Source organism: Neodiprion fabricii, chromosome 5 (assembly GCF_021155785.1).
Source record: "Neodiprion fabricii isolate iyNeoFabr1 chromosome 5, iyNeoFabr1.1, whole genome shotgun sequence".
Lineage (NCBI taxonomy): Eukaryota > Metazoa > Arthropoda > Insecta > Hymenoptera > Diprionidae > Neodiprion > Neodiprion fabricii.
This window is the reverse complement of record NC_060243.1, coordinates 18,385,073-18,403,404: the sequence shown is the minus strand read 5'-3', so window position 1 is coordinate 18,403,404 and position 18,332 is coordinate 18,385,073. Positions and strand designations below refer to the sequence as shown.

The 18,332-nt window shown below is 36.7% G+C and overlaps 4 protein-coding genes and 1 long non-coding RNA gene across 8 annotated transcripts; 2 read left to right on the top strand and 3 right to left on the bottom strand.

Annotated features, from left to right (window-relative positions):
- Positions 1–176: 176 nt before the first annotated feature.
- Positions 177–711, bottom strand: LOC124181966. Its single transcript, XR_006870671.1, has 2 exons — positions 593–711; positions 177–368 (listed from the first exon to the last, which is right to left on the bottom strand). It is a non-coding gene; the product is annotated as an uncharacterized LOC124181966 (long non-coding RNA).
- LOC124181964 (isoaspartyl peptidase/L-asparaginase-like) lies at positions 692–5,044 on the top strand. The gene is made up of 3 exons (XM_046568737.1): positions 692–1,431; positions 3,171–3,850; positions 4,983–5,044. Exons 1-2 carry the CDS (start codon positions 1,168–1,170, stop codon positions 3,846–3,848), a joined length of 942 nt encoding a protein of 313 aa, XP_046424693.1. The 5' UTR covers positions 692–1,167; the 3' UTR covers positions 3,849–3,850; positions 4,983–5,044.
- LOC124181962 (jerky protein homolog-like) lies at positions 4,179–8,074 on the bottom strand. The gene is made up of 4 exons (XM_046568732.1): positions 7,995–8,074; positions 6,157–6,485; positions 4,751–5,842; positions 4,179–4,663 (listed from the first exon to the last, which is right to left on the bottom strand). The coding sequence occupies exons 2-4, from the start codon at positions 6,473–6,475 to the stop codon at positions 4,494–4,496; spliced, it is 1,581 nt and encodes a 526-aa protein (XP_046424688.1). The 5' UTR covers positions 6,476–6,485; positions 7,995–8,074; the 3' UTR covers positions 4,179–4,493.
- A 79-nt stretch (positions 8,075–8,153) lies between these two features.
- On the top strand, positions 8,154–13,366 carry LOC124181959 (protein O-mannosyl-transferase TMTC4). 2 transcript variants are annotated; one of them, XM_046568728.1, is made up of 12 exons: positions 8,154–8,425; positions 8,593–8,818; positions 9,253–9,436; positions 9,755–9,934; positions 10,208–10,468; positions 10,552–10,751; positions 11,492–11,878; positions 12,064–12,171; positions 12,247–12,388; positions 12,688–12,802; positions 12,920–13,102; positions 13,190–13,366. In XM_046568728.1, the coding sequence occupies exons 1-12, from the start codon at positions 8,389–8,391 to the stop codon at positions 13,309–13,311; spliced, it is 2,145 nt and encodes a 714-aa protein (XP_046424684.1). In that variant the 5' UTR covers positions 8,154–8,388; the 3' UTR covers positions 13,312–13,366. The 2 variants fall into 2 exon arrangements, with proteins under 2 accessions (XP_046424684.1, XP_046424685.1); XM_046568729.1 differs by lacking the exon at positions 13,190–13,366 and having other exon boundaries at positions 12,688–12,821; positions 12,920–13,058.
- On the bottom strand, positions 10,781–17,539 carry LOC124181963 (snRNA-activating protein complex subunit 3). Of its 3 annotated transcripts, none has more exons than XM_046568736.1 (6): positions 17,177–17,539; positions 15,525–15,723; positions 15,182–15,409; positions 14,669–14,910; positions 13,659–13,958; positions 10,781–11,745 (listed from the first exon to the last, which is right to left on the bottom strand). In XM_046568736.1, exons 1-5 carry the CDS (start codon positions 17,377–17,379, stop codon positions 13,703–13,705), a joined length of 1,128 nt encoding a protein of 375 aa, XP_046424692.1. In that variant the 5' UTR covers positions 17,380–17,539; the 3' UTR covers positions 10,781–11,745; positions 13,659–13,702. The 3 variants fall into 3 exon arrangements, with proteins under 3 accessions (XP_046424692.1, XP_046424691.1, XP_046424690.1); XM_046568735.1 differs by having other exon boundaries at positions 10,781–11,850; positions 15,137–15,409; positions 17,177–17,538; XM_046568734.1 differs by having other exon boundaries at positions 15,137–15,409; positions 17,177–17,536.
- Positions 17,540–18,332: the final 793 nt, after the last annotated feature.

Genomic DNA, 18,332 nt, shown 5'->3' with positions numbered 1-18,332 from the left:
TCTTCTCTGTAACAATTCCCGTCTCTGAATACATTTACCAAAAGTCATTTTTCGAATTTTTTTTTGTTAAGCCTGCATTTGTGGCCACATCGAAAAATTCTAATTATCAATTCGCCTAGAAACATTTGGTCAGTATTGGTTGTTGCGGAATTTGATTTATAAACAATCAGAGAGTGTTAAGAAGATTTCTTTAATATTTTCTCTAGTTACACTTGTTTCTGTGACTAATTTGACGATTGAATATATTTATAGTATCAGATGCAAGTCAAACGCCTTTTAAATCGGGATGAAGATGGCGCATTTGATAAAAACGATGCCTTCTTTACTTGGTGAGGTGCATACTGGTAAAAGTCCATATCGTCGAAGCACTGAAAAGCACCGAAGTATGAGGAATGAGCATTGGGTTGATATTAAAGAATGGAAAAAGAATTACGGACGAAATTAGTTGCTCGCACTTACAGTTATTCTGTTTGGCGTTGGTTTCCGGAGCATCAGGATCCATAATTGTATGTTTGGTCATATTTGAATTGGTTTCAGTGTATCAAAATATAGAGCTAAATGTTTTTTCTCGGTGTAAAAATTTGACACTCACTTGTATTATATGGTTCATGTTGACAGTGGACGGCAGAGTAGAGTTGGCAAAACACCATTGAGGAAAAAACTATGGCGACGATGAATTTCATCTCAGAATAAGTTAAAGTACATCCGTAGAAACTTCTCAAAGATTAGCTCAAATCGGGAATTCCGTATAATTTATACACGTTTCACGACCTTCGAATGCGTTGATCGGGTTGACACAAGTGCAATTCCAGTAAACGAATTCACTGAAAAAACAATGTGATTAAGATAAAAATAACACGACTGTCAGAGCAGATGTATGTACTTATTAATATTATATTTAGCGCGCATTTTAACGATTTCATTTTTCTAAGTAAAATAAAATTCATTCGATCGATTCACTCTATAACCAAAAGACTAAAAATTGAGTCAAACTGTACCAGTGATTCTAATCGCCTAAATTCACACCGTACCTCAAAGTCTTCGCGATAATTAAACTCTCAATATGGCAGTTGGTGATTAAAATTTATGATTAACAAAAATTACACCCGAAAAACGGCAGTATTTAACCTGACTGCTGATGCTTAGTTTTTGAAGCGTTGCGTTAAAATGGATCCAGTCATAATAGCGCATGGCGGAATAGAATTTCGGCATTCTGGATCATTGACTAGCCGTAAACAAGTCGCACTAAACAACGCGGTTGTTCAGGGATACGCCGCAATTTGTAACGGAAAACCGTCAGTCGAGGCGGTTGAAATGACGATAAGTATCCTGGAAGATGATCGACACTTCAATGCTGGCTACGGATCAGTTTTAAACGCTGATGGTGAGGTCGAACTTGACGCGGGAATGATGAACGGCACAACCCTGAAGGTAAGTCAGAGTGAGCTCTCTGAATGTTGTCGGTGGCGTAATTCGTTCATTGAAAGTTCAATTTTGAAAAAAAGACGGCGGTTTGACGTCGATGAAGTGATCATGAATTGTGGAGTAACGTTCCAATTACGAACGCCTAATTGACTCATATTTGACTCATTATACTGCGGGAAAATGAAGTTGACTAATTTAGAAAGATACAATAATAAGTGTCTGTAAAGCTAATAGTTTACTGTACATATATAACCGGTTAGTATTGTGTTTCAGTTGTCAATTCTCAAAGGATCGAAAATCTGAATTGTTGAATTTCCAAGTGGTGAAAATTTCGAATGATTATCAACGTCGAAATTTCAGGAAAGAATGAACCACGCCATCTTAATTGCTGTTACAAATGTTTCGTTGTTAGTTAGAATAATTCGAAGTTTTATCCCTTCAATAAGTTGAACTACTAGAAATTTGAATCATTCCCTTGAGATTCACGGGATGGAACACAATAGTAGTCATTCGGAGTTTGCTCAGTTTTGATGATAGGTGCGTAGACTCAAGTCGCTGTAAAAAATGAATCAAAAGTAACCGTCGAAGAACGTAAAATTCGTTAGTACTTTCCCAATTTTTAATATATTATGTTTTGGATATCTTTTCCTGTTCTCTTAGGATCAAACTAGTAGGAAACGCCTATAAATTGATTCGGAGACAAATGCATACTGTCTTTCAAGTATCGCGGAAAAGATGGCCAACTCCTCTTGTGAATTTATTTTTGCAATACGTGGCGAATCAAGCACTAGAAAAATGTAATCTTTCTGTAAAATTGTTAGAATCAATTTGGTACAGCTGCGAAATGGAAAATATTACCGTCGTCATTCAGGAGTCAATCCTCCATTGTTCTGGATGACGTCTTTGAGCTCCTGGGCATCCAATTATTTGTGCAAAGCACTTTGAAATTGATTGTAGGACAAAAAGTTTCTAGACTCTAAAAGGTTCAAGATGCTGAGGCAAACCTCGTTTCACATTCTTACCGGAATCGTGACTGATTTTCAACAATAATAAAATCAACTACACGAGTAACGAGTGCTAGAAAGCGAACCTTTCGATTGGCGGATATAATTGCAGCTAAAAACGCAACAATTTTCTCATCTGTTAAAAGATGGTCCTGTAATGACGTGCTGGCTATATAGCTACATTTCGGTTCTTTGGTATCCTAATGGCAAAATAGGATCCTAATGATCTGCATTATATTGAATAATGTATGTCCCATAGTCAGTATTCAATTTATGTTTCTGCGACAGCAAATACCAATACATCGTATGTATTTTCATCTACCTAGTCATACGGCATATTAGAATCGTAATAAACTCGCAATTTTTTTACTCAAACAATAAATGAGTATCAATTAGCCTTGTTCAAATATACTTTTTCTGTACGGATTTTTTCGTACAAAAGCGTCAATCGTCAATTGATTGTTTCGCCGAAAAATTATTTCAAGTATATTGTTTACAGTTACGTTTTCTTCATTCAAAATGTAGAACATCCGAGATGTTCATTTCTTATTCTAAATTCTAAAAACTGAAATATCAATGTTATTGACGGTTTATGAACCATCTTTATTACGATCTAGTGTCGACCTGCAGGGTGATCGTTTCGCGTTCGTTTTCATGGACTGCAAAATTCATCTCACCATGACAATAATTGCTTGCAATGCGGTAATCATTCATGCAAATTTGCAAAAAACAATATTTAAGGTCGGTTCCGTCGGTGCGATTAAGGACGTTGATCATCCGATAACGCTTGCGAAGTACGTGATGGAGTTGACCGAGCATTCGTTACTGGTTGGCAAGGGGGCGCGAAAATTTGCAGCGGGATTAAAAGTTCCGAAGCTTTTTCGCGGCAGCCTCGCGAATTTCCACCTCCAATCAAGAGATAGATGGGATACCGGAACTCCGGAATCTTGCACTGTTGGTGTGGTCGCTATCGACGCCGAGGGACGATGCACCGCCGGATCTTCTTCCGGTGGCGGAAGTGGCAAGATGGCGGGAAGAGTCGGTTCCTCGGCGATAGCCGGTGCCGGTTTTTACGCCGATTCGTCGATTGGCGGCTGCGTCGCTACCGGACACGGAGAATCCATAATGCAGTCCTGCCTCTGCTTCAATCTTGTCGATCAAATGTCGCTCCAGGCAAAATCCGGGCAGTTGGCAATGCTGGCGGTTAAGAATGTCGTCGAAGCCGCCACCAGGCGATTCAAAAAATCAGTTGGAATCGTCGCCTTGGATTGTGACGGAGAATTTGGCGTCGCTTTTTCTGCGCCCAGAATGCCTTGGGCCTACTGTCGCCGAGGGAAATTGCGATTCGGTGCAGAATCCGGCGAAAATTACGTCAAAGATGTGACAGAGGGGTCTAACATATCGGTAGACGTTATCTGACGGTAGAAATATAATACTCATCATTCGTAGTCATTTTCAAGTTATTTTCTGTCTAATTTTGTACTACTTATCGACTTGATGTTACAAAATGGAAGGATAACTACTTGCACTAGATTTTATAAATGTATAATTTACTCGTAAGAGATCAGCTGATAATGCGGTGCGACGCCATATTGCTTGTCTGTACGAAAACGAAAAAATCGTAAAATCGTTACGACGAACGAAATGAATTTCAAACTCATTTTTTTATATTTCAGAAGATCTAAACTTGATTATAAGATGTATAGGAAACATCGATTGGTAAGAAACGCAGTTTTAATGATATTTTTATTAATATTTCAACTTTGATTTGACGTTGATCGAACAACAGGATTTGAGAAAATTTATCACTGCGTTAATTTTTATTCACCAACTGTCATCTATGCCAATTGAAAAAAGGTCCAAATTGTTTCTGAATAATTTTATAGTTCTAAATAATTCCAACGACCATAAATGTACGAAAAATATGGAATGACTATAAATGAATGTAATCGATGAATTATTGTTACTGTTTTCTTTTCGGTTTTGAATTATCAAATCTGTATAAAGCTTTATGATGATCAACAACATAACTTAAACAAAGAATAAATTATACACATCGCGGAACTACGATTTCATTTTTATTGTCAGAGCTCTTCCCTTCAGTCTGTATAAATTGCACATTTCTAGCCCGGTCATACAGTTCGATTTCTTAAAGTAGTGTATCACTCGATTTATGGCGTTGATTGCATCGGTACCCGTGACTTCGTTTTCATCTTCACAGTTAATTTCCTCATCTAAAAAATGCACAGTACATATAAAAATCTAAAGTATTTTGAGTTTTAAAAGTTTTCCATAAAATGTTTTAAAAAAGAGCTTATTACCGTTAGTTTCATCCTCGTTTCGCTGGCATAAAACCATTTGAATGATTTCATCGTCGGTCATTATTGTCGACGATGTAGCTTCCGTATTCTCATAAGCAATCCATTCATCGACTTGATTCTCAGTCAAATTTTTGAACTCATCGATTCGGTGCAGAGCGCAGAGAATTTCGGATGAAGTTATCGTCTGGGATGAAGCGTTCCGCACATTTTGATTCTCCCGAATTACCGGCAGGAGTTTTTCCCAGCACCTACTGATGCTACTTGGACGGATTTCTTCCCACGCGTCATTGACCCAGTGAATGACCTCGCGTAAATTGACTGACCTCAAATATCTGATCACATCTATTCCATCCTCCCGAGCATTGAGGACGGAAGTAACCAGTGCATGCTTGAAGTGGATTCTTAGGGTCTGAAAAATTCCCTGTTCCATCGGCTGCAAGAGTGAAGTAGCAGCCGCACTTACCGGCAGAAAATGTGTTTTTATATCGCCGAAGGATGCTTTGATGGCCAAATGGGAAGACGCGTTATCGACGATCAGTATCGCTGTCATCGGTAAGTTTCTTTCCGTTAAAAATCCGGCTACACGAGTGACGAATTCTTTTTCGAACCATTCGTTGAAAATCTTACGATTCAACCTGGCCTTTTGCTGGCTTGCATAAAATACCGGGAGATTACTCGACTGGATATTTTTGATAGAGCTCGGTTTTTCCGATCTTCCAATCACCGCCAGCGGCAGTTTTAAACTGCCGTCAGAATTACTGCAAGCCATAACCGTCACATGTTCATTGTTGATTTTTTCCAATCTTTGCTGTTCCTCATTTTTTTCTGCGATTATTCGATCCGGCAGCATTTTATAATTTAAAATGGTCTCGTCACAGTTGAATATCTGGCATCTTGATAACGATTTTCTGTTTATTATCTCCGATAGTTCGGTTATATATTGTTCAACTACGTTCGCGTCTGACGGTTTCTTTTCTCCACTTATCGACAACTCTCGAATGTTGTATCTTTTCTTCCACTTACTTAACCATCCATTGCTCGCCGAAAACTTCTTTTTACCATCCAATAGTCTGTTCACGATTCGGGCTTTTGCTGAATGTAATATAATATAATAATATAATAATTATATAGTAATATAACAGTAATACAATAATAAAAATCCGGTAAAACTCTCGGTTATATGGATAGTTGGAAATTTTGAAACTTCCATGTAGACAAAAATACTAAAAGCACAAAAATTAAGAGATTTATAGAAAGTTAATAATCTAACAGATTTCTTAGTTTTGAGGAGACAAAAGTCGCTGTACCGATATTATTTAGTGATTTTTGGGAATTTTGTGTCACGCAATTGTGCTGGAGATAAAAAAAAAAAATAAAAGATCAAATACGTGGAAGAAACTGTTCACCTTTCAAAACAGGCCCAGTAATAGGAATTCCTAATATCCTATTTTCATTGTACCAAATGAATAATGCCTCTCCCAAATGCGGGTTATCTTCGGTGCGTATTTTTTTATGGCTTGAACACGTGTTATTCTTGCTCCAAAATTCCCTCAACTTGTCTTCATCGTGTATCCATTTTCTCAAGGTACTTTCGCCGATATTATATTCTTGGCAAATGGCGTACCTCGATTTGTTCCCACATTTGATGTTGTTCAATATGTCAATCTTCTGCTTCAGTGTAAAATTGTTCAATTTTCGTTTGGTTGAATTACCGTCGCAGTCCATCACTGCAACACTATACTGCTTGGTTCAGATCATCAGATCTGATGGTAAGAGGTAAATAACGAAATTACTACACAATATATGTCCGCAAACAAATGGTAGACGATATCCGCTCCCACAACGAGAGCTCTCTTAGCGAAAGCTAACTGTGTTCAGGTATATCAAAGGTCAGTGGTGGCCATTTTAAATGCCCAAAGCTATATTCTGAGATGAAAACATTGGTCTCTACAGTCCTACTGCTTCTTGACCGACAAAAGTTACAAGAGATGAAAACAGTGCCGAATGCAGATGAGGTAATTGGTGAAATTGAGGGTATGCTCATTTTACATGCGTGGTAAATGTATGTACATCATTGTTTTGAAGTTAAATCTACAGCGATCATGACAAGATCTACAAATCTGATAATAAGAGTTACAAACCAATAGTAAGAGTTACAATATGCTTAGGTAGATTTACCACAATTGATGTAGATTTGATCCCAAAAAAGTGCTGTCCATATATGCACCACAGCGGACGTGAAATCTATATTACATTTTTTTCGTGTTTAATTGTGATGAAACAAGGCGGCTATTCTTTTGATAGTCTGTATAAAAATTGATATATTTTGCTTATTTTTGAGCCTGGTGACAATAACAGAAGGAAAAACCCAGTTTTTCGCAATTTTAAGCATCTAATAGAAAATACAAAGCACAAATTTCATTACCATTTACGTACATGTTTAAGAATGAGCATATCTGAAAATTGAATTGTCGGTTGTATTCAAGCCTAAATTAAGTTGGGCGAATTAATCACAATTCTAAACAACAAAGCACTAAAAACTTTTTCCCAGTGAACACTAGAAAATAATCATTTATAAATGCCAATATACATTTTTACGTAAATTTATACAGCAAACTCCTATTTTCTATTCTGTATAAAGTGCAAAGACTTATGAAATCTTCGGAATTTCCGAACTTGACTGACGAGAACGTCGGACGTAAACAATTAACATGTGCATTATGTGCAAGCTAGTTAATAATCTTCGGAGAATTAAAAAGCAGGCATTTTGACAGAAGGAATTGTTTTGTCGTGTCGATGTGTGGGATTATCTTGACGTTCCGTAATTATTCTACATTTTAAAAACTATCTAAAACAAGTAAGATGAGTTGAGAAATAATTTGAAGAACTGCAATGATTATTACAGCCTCGGATGGTCAAGACGGAGTTTTGAATTCTATTGTTGCGAGGTCATTGTCTTAAGAGTTTGCAATAGTGTCTTGAACTTTATCAATTGCTCATTTTTAATTTTTTTCATACGCATTTTTGCGCAATAGAATAAATAACCAGGTGGATAAGAGTAGAACTATTCCATGCCCTTAAATAAAGATCTCAAGAACTAACGTTTTTGGAAAGGGACTTGGAATCTTCAATAAAAGTAAAAAAAAAAAAAAGGATGTCACCGAATATTCCGTAAGCCGTATGCAGAATCAAAGACCTATTCCATAGCATCCGTGCACTTGCGCTTTGGCATGTGGTATCTAACCTTGTATCTCTTATTACAGTTGAAACTGCTAAAGCTGCGCAAGAGCCACGATAACAGATGTCGATAGTAGGAGCAGAATCTCCTTTACATCTTTGAACCGAGTAACGTAAAAGGCACCTGTGAGATGTGTGCGCGAAAAAATAGTGAAAATTGAGTCAAATATATGGTATAATAAAGAGATTCAAAACAGTCCTTAAAAGACAATCGGCAAGCGCTATGCGACATAAAACGAAGTATAATTTACTCACTTGTAGCAGTAAGCGTGTTCTACTGGCTGATTGCAAAAAAATTTAAACACACCGATTCAATATCAATACGCAAATGAAAATAGCTGTAGCAATTTAATGAGAAATAAATAGTCGATAAAAAAGAAAGAACAAAAACGATTTGAATTATGACAAAACAGAAGAAGGATCTCAAAGGATTTCAAGGTAATTCCATAAACTTACTAGATAATACAAAAATGATCTTACATATAATGTTAAATGTATTATACTTGTAACATTATCAATTTTTCAAACAAAAAATAACAGTAACACCAACCATAATTCAATTACTCATTAAAAATGCATTACAAAATTGTACTTTATTCTTTTAGACATTTCTCTTCCAACTGCGATAATTCTGGTGATCGCCGCTTCTCTGTGTTTTGCAAATTCATACGACGGTGAATTTGTATTCGACGATTCTGAAGCCATAGTGACAAATGAAGACGTCAAGGATGCTCCGATGTACAAAATATTTGAGAATGATTTCTGGGGGACAAAGTTGTCACACAAACAGAGTCACAAATCCTATCGCCCTCTGACGATACTCACATTTAGGCATGCTTTTATTATTTTAATCTTGCATAATTTTATCTCTTTTCTACGCGGCGTTTTTTTTGTTTTTTAATTAAAATTAGAAGATGTAAGAAAGTCTGCTGATTTTTCGGCAATGAAATATTAATGTAAAATCAACAGATTGAGGATGAAGAAATTCATGACGAGTGTTTCAGTTACGATAGATTCAATGATCCCTATTAAAAAAAGTGTTATTTGAAGTAATAATACACATTGAAATTTCATAGAAACTTTTAAAAACATCATTGCGTAGATGGATTAGAACAAATAATTTGTTTGAATTAATATTACCCACAATTTGATGAAACGTCTATATTTTTGTCTTATTTTTTTACATTCGAAAATGTACGCTATTATGTTTCTATTCGAGACACCAAGAAGAGCTGAAATCAAACTGTTAAATTCTGATTTTTCAGGCTTCATTATCTCGTCAGAGGATATTTAGATCCTAGAGACTTTCATACAGTAAATGTGATACTCCACATTCTGGTTTCTGTTCTCACTTTATTCCTATACAACATATTGCTCGGTGAGAGTTCTGGAAATGTAGCTTTCTATGCTGCGATGTTGTTTGCTGTGCATCCTGTTCACGCAGAGGCGGTAAGCCGTTTCTCAATATTTTCCACCGTGTTTCGAAACAATATTGTGCTACAAATTGCAACAAAAAGTGCTATTCACATTTAGTTGACATGTCTGATTTTTCTAGCTATCCACTCAAAATTTCATCAAGTTTTTCTACCTAATCCACGATCTCAAATTAGTCCAGAATTAAATGAGATCAAGCTTCGATATTAATATGATATTCAGTTAATGGCAATAGTTGAAATAAGAGCACAGCAGGTGTGATTAAAAAATGAAGTATGGTTTGCTCCTTTTTTGAATTACGCTAAGCTTTTCTCACAGCTGAGATATTTTCAGGTAGCAGGTATCGTCGGAAGAGCAGACATGCTTTGCGCACTGTTCATGTGGATATCAATTTTGTTATACCGCAAGTCTATATTCGCTGCAGGGTCGTTCACCAAATGGATGAACATGACTCTGAGTATGTTATGTATAATGACGTCGATGCTTTGCAAAGAAACTGGGATAACTGCGATTGTAAGTGTGATTGCACTCTTTACCATACCTTAATAAGAATGAATTGGTCATTTTGTTTAAATCGAAACTTAGGAACATAAAAAAAACTGTTTAAAAACTGTCTAATAGTGATATTCATGCCGATGATGGTTGAGATCATATAGTAGAGATGTGGTTTAGTTTCTTGCTGAACAGTAGAAGAAATTCGTTTTTAAAGACTAAAAGACTGCTTTTTCTGTTTGTCAACAATACGGTTTAGAACATTTAATTTCCAACTTCGTTTTCTGATTTAAGGGCATATGCTGTGTTTACGATCTAGTCGTCGTCAATAAGTTATTACCAATCGATATGGTGAGGTGTCTGAGACAGATGTGTTCAGACGAGACAAAAGAGTCTTTGGCAGTAAATTACAGGGCTCTGGTCGGGCGCATTAAGACACTATCGATAGCCGGATTTTTCCTGCTCTTACTAAGATTCAGTATAATGGGATTTTCCCCGCCGCGTTTTCAGCTAGTTGATAACCCTGCATCTTTCGTCGAACCATTACCAATGCGCGTGAGTATCTGCGTCACACAACTTTATTGCAATAATAACGATGCAAATGCTCGTAAAATAACATTATGATAATTTTTCAAAAGGTACTTAACTTCAATTATATATATAGCCTGAATGCATGGTTACTCCTCTGTCCTGAATGGCTCTCTTTTGACTGGGCGATGGGCTGCGTTCCACTAATTCATGGTTTGGACGTGAGGATCCTTGCTGTTTTTGCTTTGTGGATCGTTCTCGGATCTTTCTGTTACTATGTTTCGTCCGAAAAACATAGCGGACAGTTAAGGTACACTTGTTTTTATCCTCTACATTCACTCAATGTATTCACGACTTTATTGAATAACAATTTTTGCCAGATACAATTTTTTCTCCCTTCTCAACTCGCAAAGTTGGGAAGATACTCTTTTTCAAGTAATTGATTAATCAGCCTTTTCGATTGATCGTTCTTTCAATTAATTGATCGTTTCAAATACTCGTGCATTCGATTAATCGTTTAATTGGTCTTTTCAATTAATCGACTCTTTTAATTGAGTTTTTTCATTTGATTGGATAATCGACCTTGCGGTTAATTAAATTCTCCGATAAACCGATTTATTGTATTTTTAAACCAGTTCGTTTGGTGATTAGTTGAATAATCACGCAGGCTTAGACTCTATTTTTGACACGAAAAAATGCCATTTTTAAAAACAATATACAATGTAATTCAACAACACAGTCAAAATCAAATTGACTTTCAGAATCAAACCATCATATTACAATTACGGAATATCCGATTCAAAGACGTTGACTTTCTAATATAGTTTAAAATATCTTAAAAACAATTTGTCACATCTCAATTATGAAGGTTCATTCGTTTTCAGGACAAAATAACCTGCGAATGACAAAGGAACTGATTGCAAATTTGTCTCCAAAAACTAATTAACACTGATTTTTAATAATCTATCCTTCGCAATGCGTAAACAATTACAAACAAATTTATCTCCCAACGTCAGAGTTCACAGGATCAATCCTCTTCTTGTTTTTCAGCCCCACTATAATGGGACTAGCTTTACTGATGATCCCGTTCCTCCCAGCGACAAACTTGTTTTTCAAGGTGGGTTTCGTTCTTGCGGAAAGGACGCTGTACATACCTTCGGCAGGTTTCTGCCTGCTATTTGCGATCGGTTTTCAGCGTCTGATAGAGCAATGCAATGGCTGTAGCAGAACACTTTTGTCGCTGTATTTCGTTCTGCTGGCAGTCTTCTTTGCACGTTCCTGGATCAGAAGCGCCGAGTGGAAAACTGAAAAAACGTTATTCCGATCAGCTCTGAACGTCTGTCCGTTAAATGCAAAGGTTCACTACAATGTCGCCAAGAATGCCGCGGACAAGGGCGATTCGGCTCATGCAGAAATTGAGTACAATGAGGCTCTAAGGTGTGATTCGATTTGTTATGAAGTATTCTATTCGAAAGACAGGAGCAATTCAAAAATTTTAAAGCAAAGATCTTCAAACTGTTTTAAACCCGGGGTCTTGACCCATTTAAGAATACTTACAATGATTCCAGTTTTTTGTAAAACTCTTAAACCGATTACGTGACAGCGCAATTTTTGTTTTTCAGACTTCATCCTGAATATGCTCAAGCTATGAATAATTTGGGTAATTTGCTCAAGGATCGACAGAGATATTATGAAGCGGAAAAACTACTCAGGAGAGCCGTAGAAATACAGTAAGAAAAAAAAAAAAAGAACAGAAGTGAAATCTTTCGACGGAATTAACGTCTTTGACTGATTATAAATTTCAGATCGGATTTCGCGGCGGCTTGGATGAATTACGGAATCGTATTGGCAGCGTTAAAAAAACCTGAGGAATCGGAGAAAAGTTATTTAACTGCTCTTTCTCACAGATCGAAATACCCAGATTGCTATTACAATCTTGGGGTCTTGGTAAGAATGTTTTAGCAATTGTTCAAACTTCTTTTCCTTTTCTCTTCAAAGCTTTGAGTGACCGAAATTTCAAGAAAATTATTTACGCACTTTTATTATACACACGATTGTTTCTCTATTCATAATCAATTTTTTTTTTCCCAGGAGTATTTGAACAGTTTTCGATTATTCGAAATATATAATTTTATTTAGCCGAAAGTTGTACTTAAAATTCTGTTTAAATTGGACTAATTTGATTACCGCTCGAATCAATGAAGTTATCCAATGTATCATCTGGATAAATGATTGTTTGTTTTCAGTATTTGGAACAAAGACAATATGACAAGGCCTTGATGGCCTGGGAAAATGCGACTAGACAAAAACCAAATCATAAACGGGCATGGACGAACATGATTTTATTGCTGGACGATTTAGGCAAGAATTGAACACAAAAGTATAGAGAAAAGAGATATGGATAAAAAAAATCAGAATTATATTGTGTATAAATATTTGTCACAAATTACATTTTCTTTCAATATTCTACTTACTCAGGATATGGAGATAAAGCGTTATCAGTTGGTAATAAAGCGTTGAAGTATCTGCCAGAAGAGGCTTCGATATATTTCAATATCGGTAACATACTTGGTAAGGCGGGCAAGTTCGAGGAAGCAGAGAAGCAATTTAATCACGCAATTTCGCGGGATTCGTCAAATCCAAACTTCTACACAAATTTGGGTGAGTGATTTGTGCGGAATAAATAAATACAACAGAAAAATTACCAAAAACAGAAAGATAATGAGGCCTGATTCAATTTTCAATCAGGTGTCCTTTACCACCGATGGAACAAGCACCGGAAAGCGGAAAGAATGTACAAAAAAGCCTTAGGAATAAATCCCAATTTGCAAAGCGCAAGAGATAACTTGAAGAAGCTAAGAATCGGATGATTTTTTTATTTATTGAAACGATGTATTAGACGTAAATAAAAGCAAATTTACGCGATTTAGGTTGTTGTGTTGATTTAAAAACTCAATTTTTGACAAGGCTGAAATTACTAACTAAACGTCAAATGGAAATGATTGTTAAAAGATTTTTTAATTAATTTGACGGAGTCAAGTTACCAAACTGTGAGAACGACTCACTATATCACTGTTTCATAAATTCCAGATTAATGATAGTTTCGAAATACTGATTTTTTTTTAAAAAATCCTTAGTTATATAAATTTCACGATCTTCAACTTCGCTTTTTGTCTCAAAGATTGCCTCGAGCAAAAATGAATGAATGTAAGCTTACCCAAATAGTTATATACTTCGAGAACATGGTAGCTGGATTTCTCTTCAGTCCTGAGCAACCTCGCCGAAAGGCACAGGATAAGCCAAGAAATTTTCAATCTTTTTACCGTCGATGTAATTGAAGGAGTGAAAACAAGTTGTGCAAAAGTAACAAGGATCGTGCGGCAGCCTGTCGTTGTGCGTCGTTATCCAGGATGCTGCGAACACTCCGCAGACCATGCAATACTTCGTCGAACTCGCTCGCATTCTGTGGATCCTTGGGTAGCTGGATATGGTCAAATTGTCCGATGGGCCGATCAGCCTAAGGATATCAAAAATGGAATGAAAAGATTGATTTTCGATGAGAACGTTTCAAAGAACGAAGCTGTTTGAAAAGAACTTTGCAATAATGGAGAAACCAGAACTTGCGTAACTAAATGTGATTGAGGAAAACTGAAAGCCCAAAATCAATATTTTAAAAGTGATAATAGTGTAGTAAATTTGTTCAAATTCACTTCATGATGGCTTGTTTTCATTCAGAAAATTATTTTCTTCAAATTCACTGAAACAGATTGGATTTTCTTTTTTTGAACGGTTGATTCAAATATTGCAATTTGTTGATCAACGTATAATTCAATATTTAACAATACCTACAAGATGAAAAAAAAAAACAGTACTTTCGTCACTTGTATAAAATAATAATCTTCTGAATAAAACGAGCCATCGTAAAGTGAAATCGAACGAATTTACTAGATTTTTAACAATATTGAAGTGATTTGAAGTGCAGCATTGATGTGTAATTTTTTTTTTCATTCTTACATCATAAACAGATCTCACCTTACTAATGCAATAATTTGATAAATATTTAATTTACAATCATCTCGTAATAAAGTTAATAACAAGTATTATCTTCAAAAATAAATTGATGTGCTATTCATCGAATGCCATAGAAAAAAGTAGACGATACTTCTTTTTCTCAACCACATCAAAGTGAATTCACAGAGCTAATGAAAATTGCAATTTCCAATTCACCTGGCGTCAGAAAACACAAGCAAATGCTCACAGGTTCCTTGATGCTGGTAGACCCAAGGGTAGCCAAATTTCACAGAGAGTGAATTGATGGTGACGCTTTCCATTGATGCAGTTTTGAACGGTCCCAAATTCCGTTTCTTCGCCCATTCTCTGATCACTTCGCTGTTGTCCATGTTACTTGGGTCACGAAAATCGTTGTAAAATGTGCTTTCGATGTAGAAAAATCCGGATTTATAAACTTCCTGGAAATAAAGGTACAAAAATATTGTACGATGGATAGAAAACGATCGATTTGAGAATGTTACATTGAAGATGTCTATGTTGGATATAATGAGAACAAGGAACATTCGAATTGGATCAAAAATACCAGATTATGCATTTTGAAGATGCTAATTGTAAAATAATTTTCTCAAATCGTTTTTTCTTATCTCCCAAGTTTTGATTCATAGTTAAGCAATAACTGCTCACTTTAGCCTGTGGCTGTCTTGCTCCAGCATCTGGGTTAGCACTAACTTCTTTAGCTATGGATAAATCCGATGTGCACGATATGATGTCCCTGAGTTCAGCCAACGTTTGCGATCCAAGGATAGCTACAATGTGAGTGGTGAATATTTTGGACACATAGACACTGCTCAGTCGATGCTGATGCACGAAAGGTGCATAAATTCGCACAAAGACAAGCATCTCGTTTCCCGGCTCCATTAAAGAGTTGCATTTGAATGTCTCGACCTTTTCTGGTTCCTGTAAATAATTGTATTACAAGAAGAGCATTTTAAAGCAAACAAGAAACTTAACATTTTCTAAGTTATAGTAAAAGAATTTTGAATTTTCGATAAAAGGATATCGATTGACTCACTATGCATATCTCGCTTCTATATTTTAAATTGTGGACAAATGGTCGCTGAGGCAATCCTATTCTCTCTTTGAGTTTCGTCAGTGTTTCGAGATTAACATCTTTCGGTATCTCTTTCACTTCATACGTCCCTTTGCGATTGCCCAACCTTGTGTCATCGTATTTCTCAAAACTTTCACCAGGTATTGTCAAATTTTCAATGCTGCAAAAAATTCATGCTCAAATCTTGGTCACATATTCGAAAGCTTACGATTTTACATTCTCTTCTCATCTAAAACTGACAAAATGTTGTGCGAAATGCAATTTCTAAGAATTTAGAAATCATGCTGTTTATCGGGAAGACTTGATAGAAAAATTTATTTTCTTATAGCAAGCGTTTAAACGCTCTCAGGAGTGTTTGGAATAAATTGGTCATACAGTAAGCTTTTAATACAATATTGTGTGAAGGTGAGAGAACTGTTCAATAGCTCTGAAGTTGATCGAGGTGATTATTTTCATGTATTCAACTTGTCAGAACATCTAGAGTTCTTAAGACATCAATTCGAAAATTGTAATGCAAAATTTCAGTCTGTACGCAAGTCTTGTATACTCTGTCCGGTAACAGATCAACACACTTACAAAGCCAAATTCAAAGCCAGTTTGATCAGATCCCACCCAATGCGCTGCTCATTTTACCCACTCCAGGTTACCGAACCGGTCTCAGCTGGCCAAACGCGACTACAGCCGACAAGGGTAACCCTGCTACTCGAACCCAATGATTAATTCCAAACCGAATGGTTTATTTCAAACCGTCGAGGGCCAGTCGTTACAAAGTAGCGACTGAGTTCGGACTTGTGAAATTTCAAGTGCAATGAGATCATTGTTATAGAGCATAGATCTTTGGTGCAGGACATAAACATGCGAAATTATAGGTACGATACTAAGTAGCGAGCTCCGCTATCTCCCATTCCGCCCAAACCTGCACATGGCTATGATGAGCTCTCACCGGATAGAGTATAATTTTTATGTGCAATACTGGTAAAGTTAAAACTTGCCAAAAAGCTTTTATTGATTCTCTGCAGATATTTAAATTGACAAGAGTTTCAGGTCATGTTCAATTTGTTCTAGAGAAGTTTTTTAAAAGGTGAAAAAGTTGAGAAACAAATGAGTTTGACTCGGGATTCATGTTTCATTTAGTTGAATTGCATTTTAATTTGTAATGAATACTTGAACTATTTGATAATTTAATATAATTCAATTAGGTTTTCACACGTCTCAGAAACTTGAATATTTATAATTTTTTCTACAGTACAACAGCAGAGACAATGTAAACAATATTGTTGTCACTAAATGATGTTTACTATCGAAAAATTTCATTGCAATTTTATTCAAGCTATTCAATCATTTCTTGATTAATCTAGGAAACTAAATTGCTCTGAAGTTAAATTTAATATTAGTTCAGGTTAGATAGGAGTAAGATGTTGTATCACGTTAGGTTAGAATTGGGTTAATTTTCGAATCGGGATAAGTTAGAATCAAGTTAGATCTTACATTGGGTTAGATTAGTGCACTGAACTCTATGAAATTTCAGTGGATTAGTGTTGGCAGTAAATTTTGAACAAGATTAGGGCAAGTTACATTTAAGGATTCTAACCATTCAAATTGCATTTGATTACCTGCAATATTCGGATAAAACTGCGAAGTCTTCATCGTTTACATCCATCTGCATTATTTCGAGAATCCCAGCTTTTTCATTTCTGTTTGACCTTAGTTCTGCCAAACTTTTGAGATTAGTTAGATCGTTGTATTCTTTGAAGTATTTTGCCAAGTCCAGCGTCTCAGAACTGGTCTTGTTGTAGAATCCGTAAACCTCATCCATTATTTAAAACTCACTGTTGCTGTTTGCTGATTATTTTTCTCCTTATTATTTCGAAAGGATTGATAACTACCGTTGACTGAAGAATATAAAGACGGATATCCCTCGGTAAATTTTTGTGACTAGTTTACGGCGGGCAAGTGGGCCCAGTGGGCCTGGGAACGTAGGAGGGTTCTGCACTATCGACTCTACCTAACGGGCTCGCACCAACATTCGTAGCAGCGAAAGTAGTGTTGGTATGGAAGCTTGAGATTGAGTCAGTACAAAGTTAGTACGTAAGACTACTTGTCGACTGCTACTTAGAAATGTCGATCAGCTCAATCATCCCCGTAAGAAGACGCGTAACCGCGTCCACCGCCAACCGCCGTAATAACCTCGGAGCGCCGCGAACCACCATCGTCCTTGTCCACCTAGTCCACGTCCGCCTCCGCCGCGCCGCCGTCGTATCCCACGTCGTCCTCATCCTGCTTGACCGCCACCGATCATTTTCAACCACCACCAAACGCTTCCTTACCCCTCCAGCCGCCTCCAAACCTTCCAGCCACCTCCTGCCACCGACAAACACCTCCTACCACCCCCTGCCGACTCCTACCGCCATCGCCGACCACCTTCTACTACCTCCTACCACCTCCTACCAGAGCCGACCACCTCCTATCATTTCCGAACACCTCCAACCACCTCCGACCACCACCGAACACCTTCGTCCTTCTTCGCCCTCCTCGACACCCTGCTGCTCTATGTATTCTAAAACATTATTATTCATAACTATTCCGAAAACTTCTCATTTGCTCTCTCGATCTTGAATTTTCGTAGGCATAGAATCGAAACGCTATTTCAGTTAGTCGCAAGTGAAGTATCTACGTTGGGTAGATAAGCAGAATTGTTTTTCGAAATGTGTTCGTTTGGAGAAAAATTCAGAGTAACTGTGATACATCACGGATGCGCTAATTTTGATC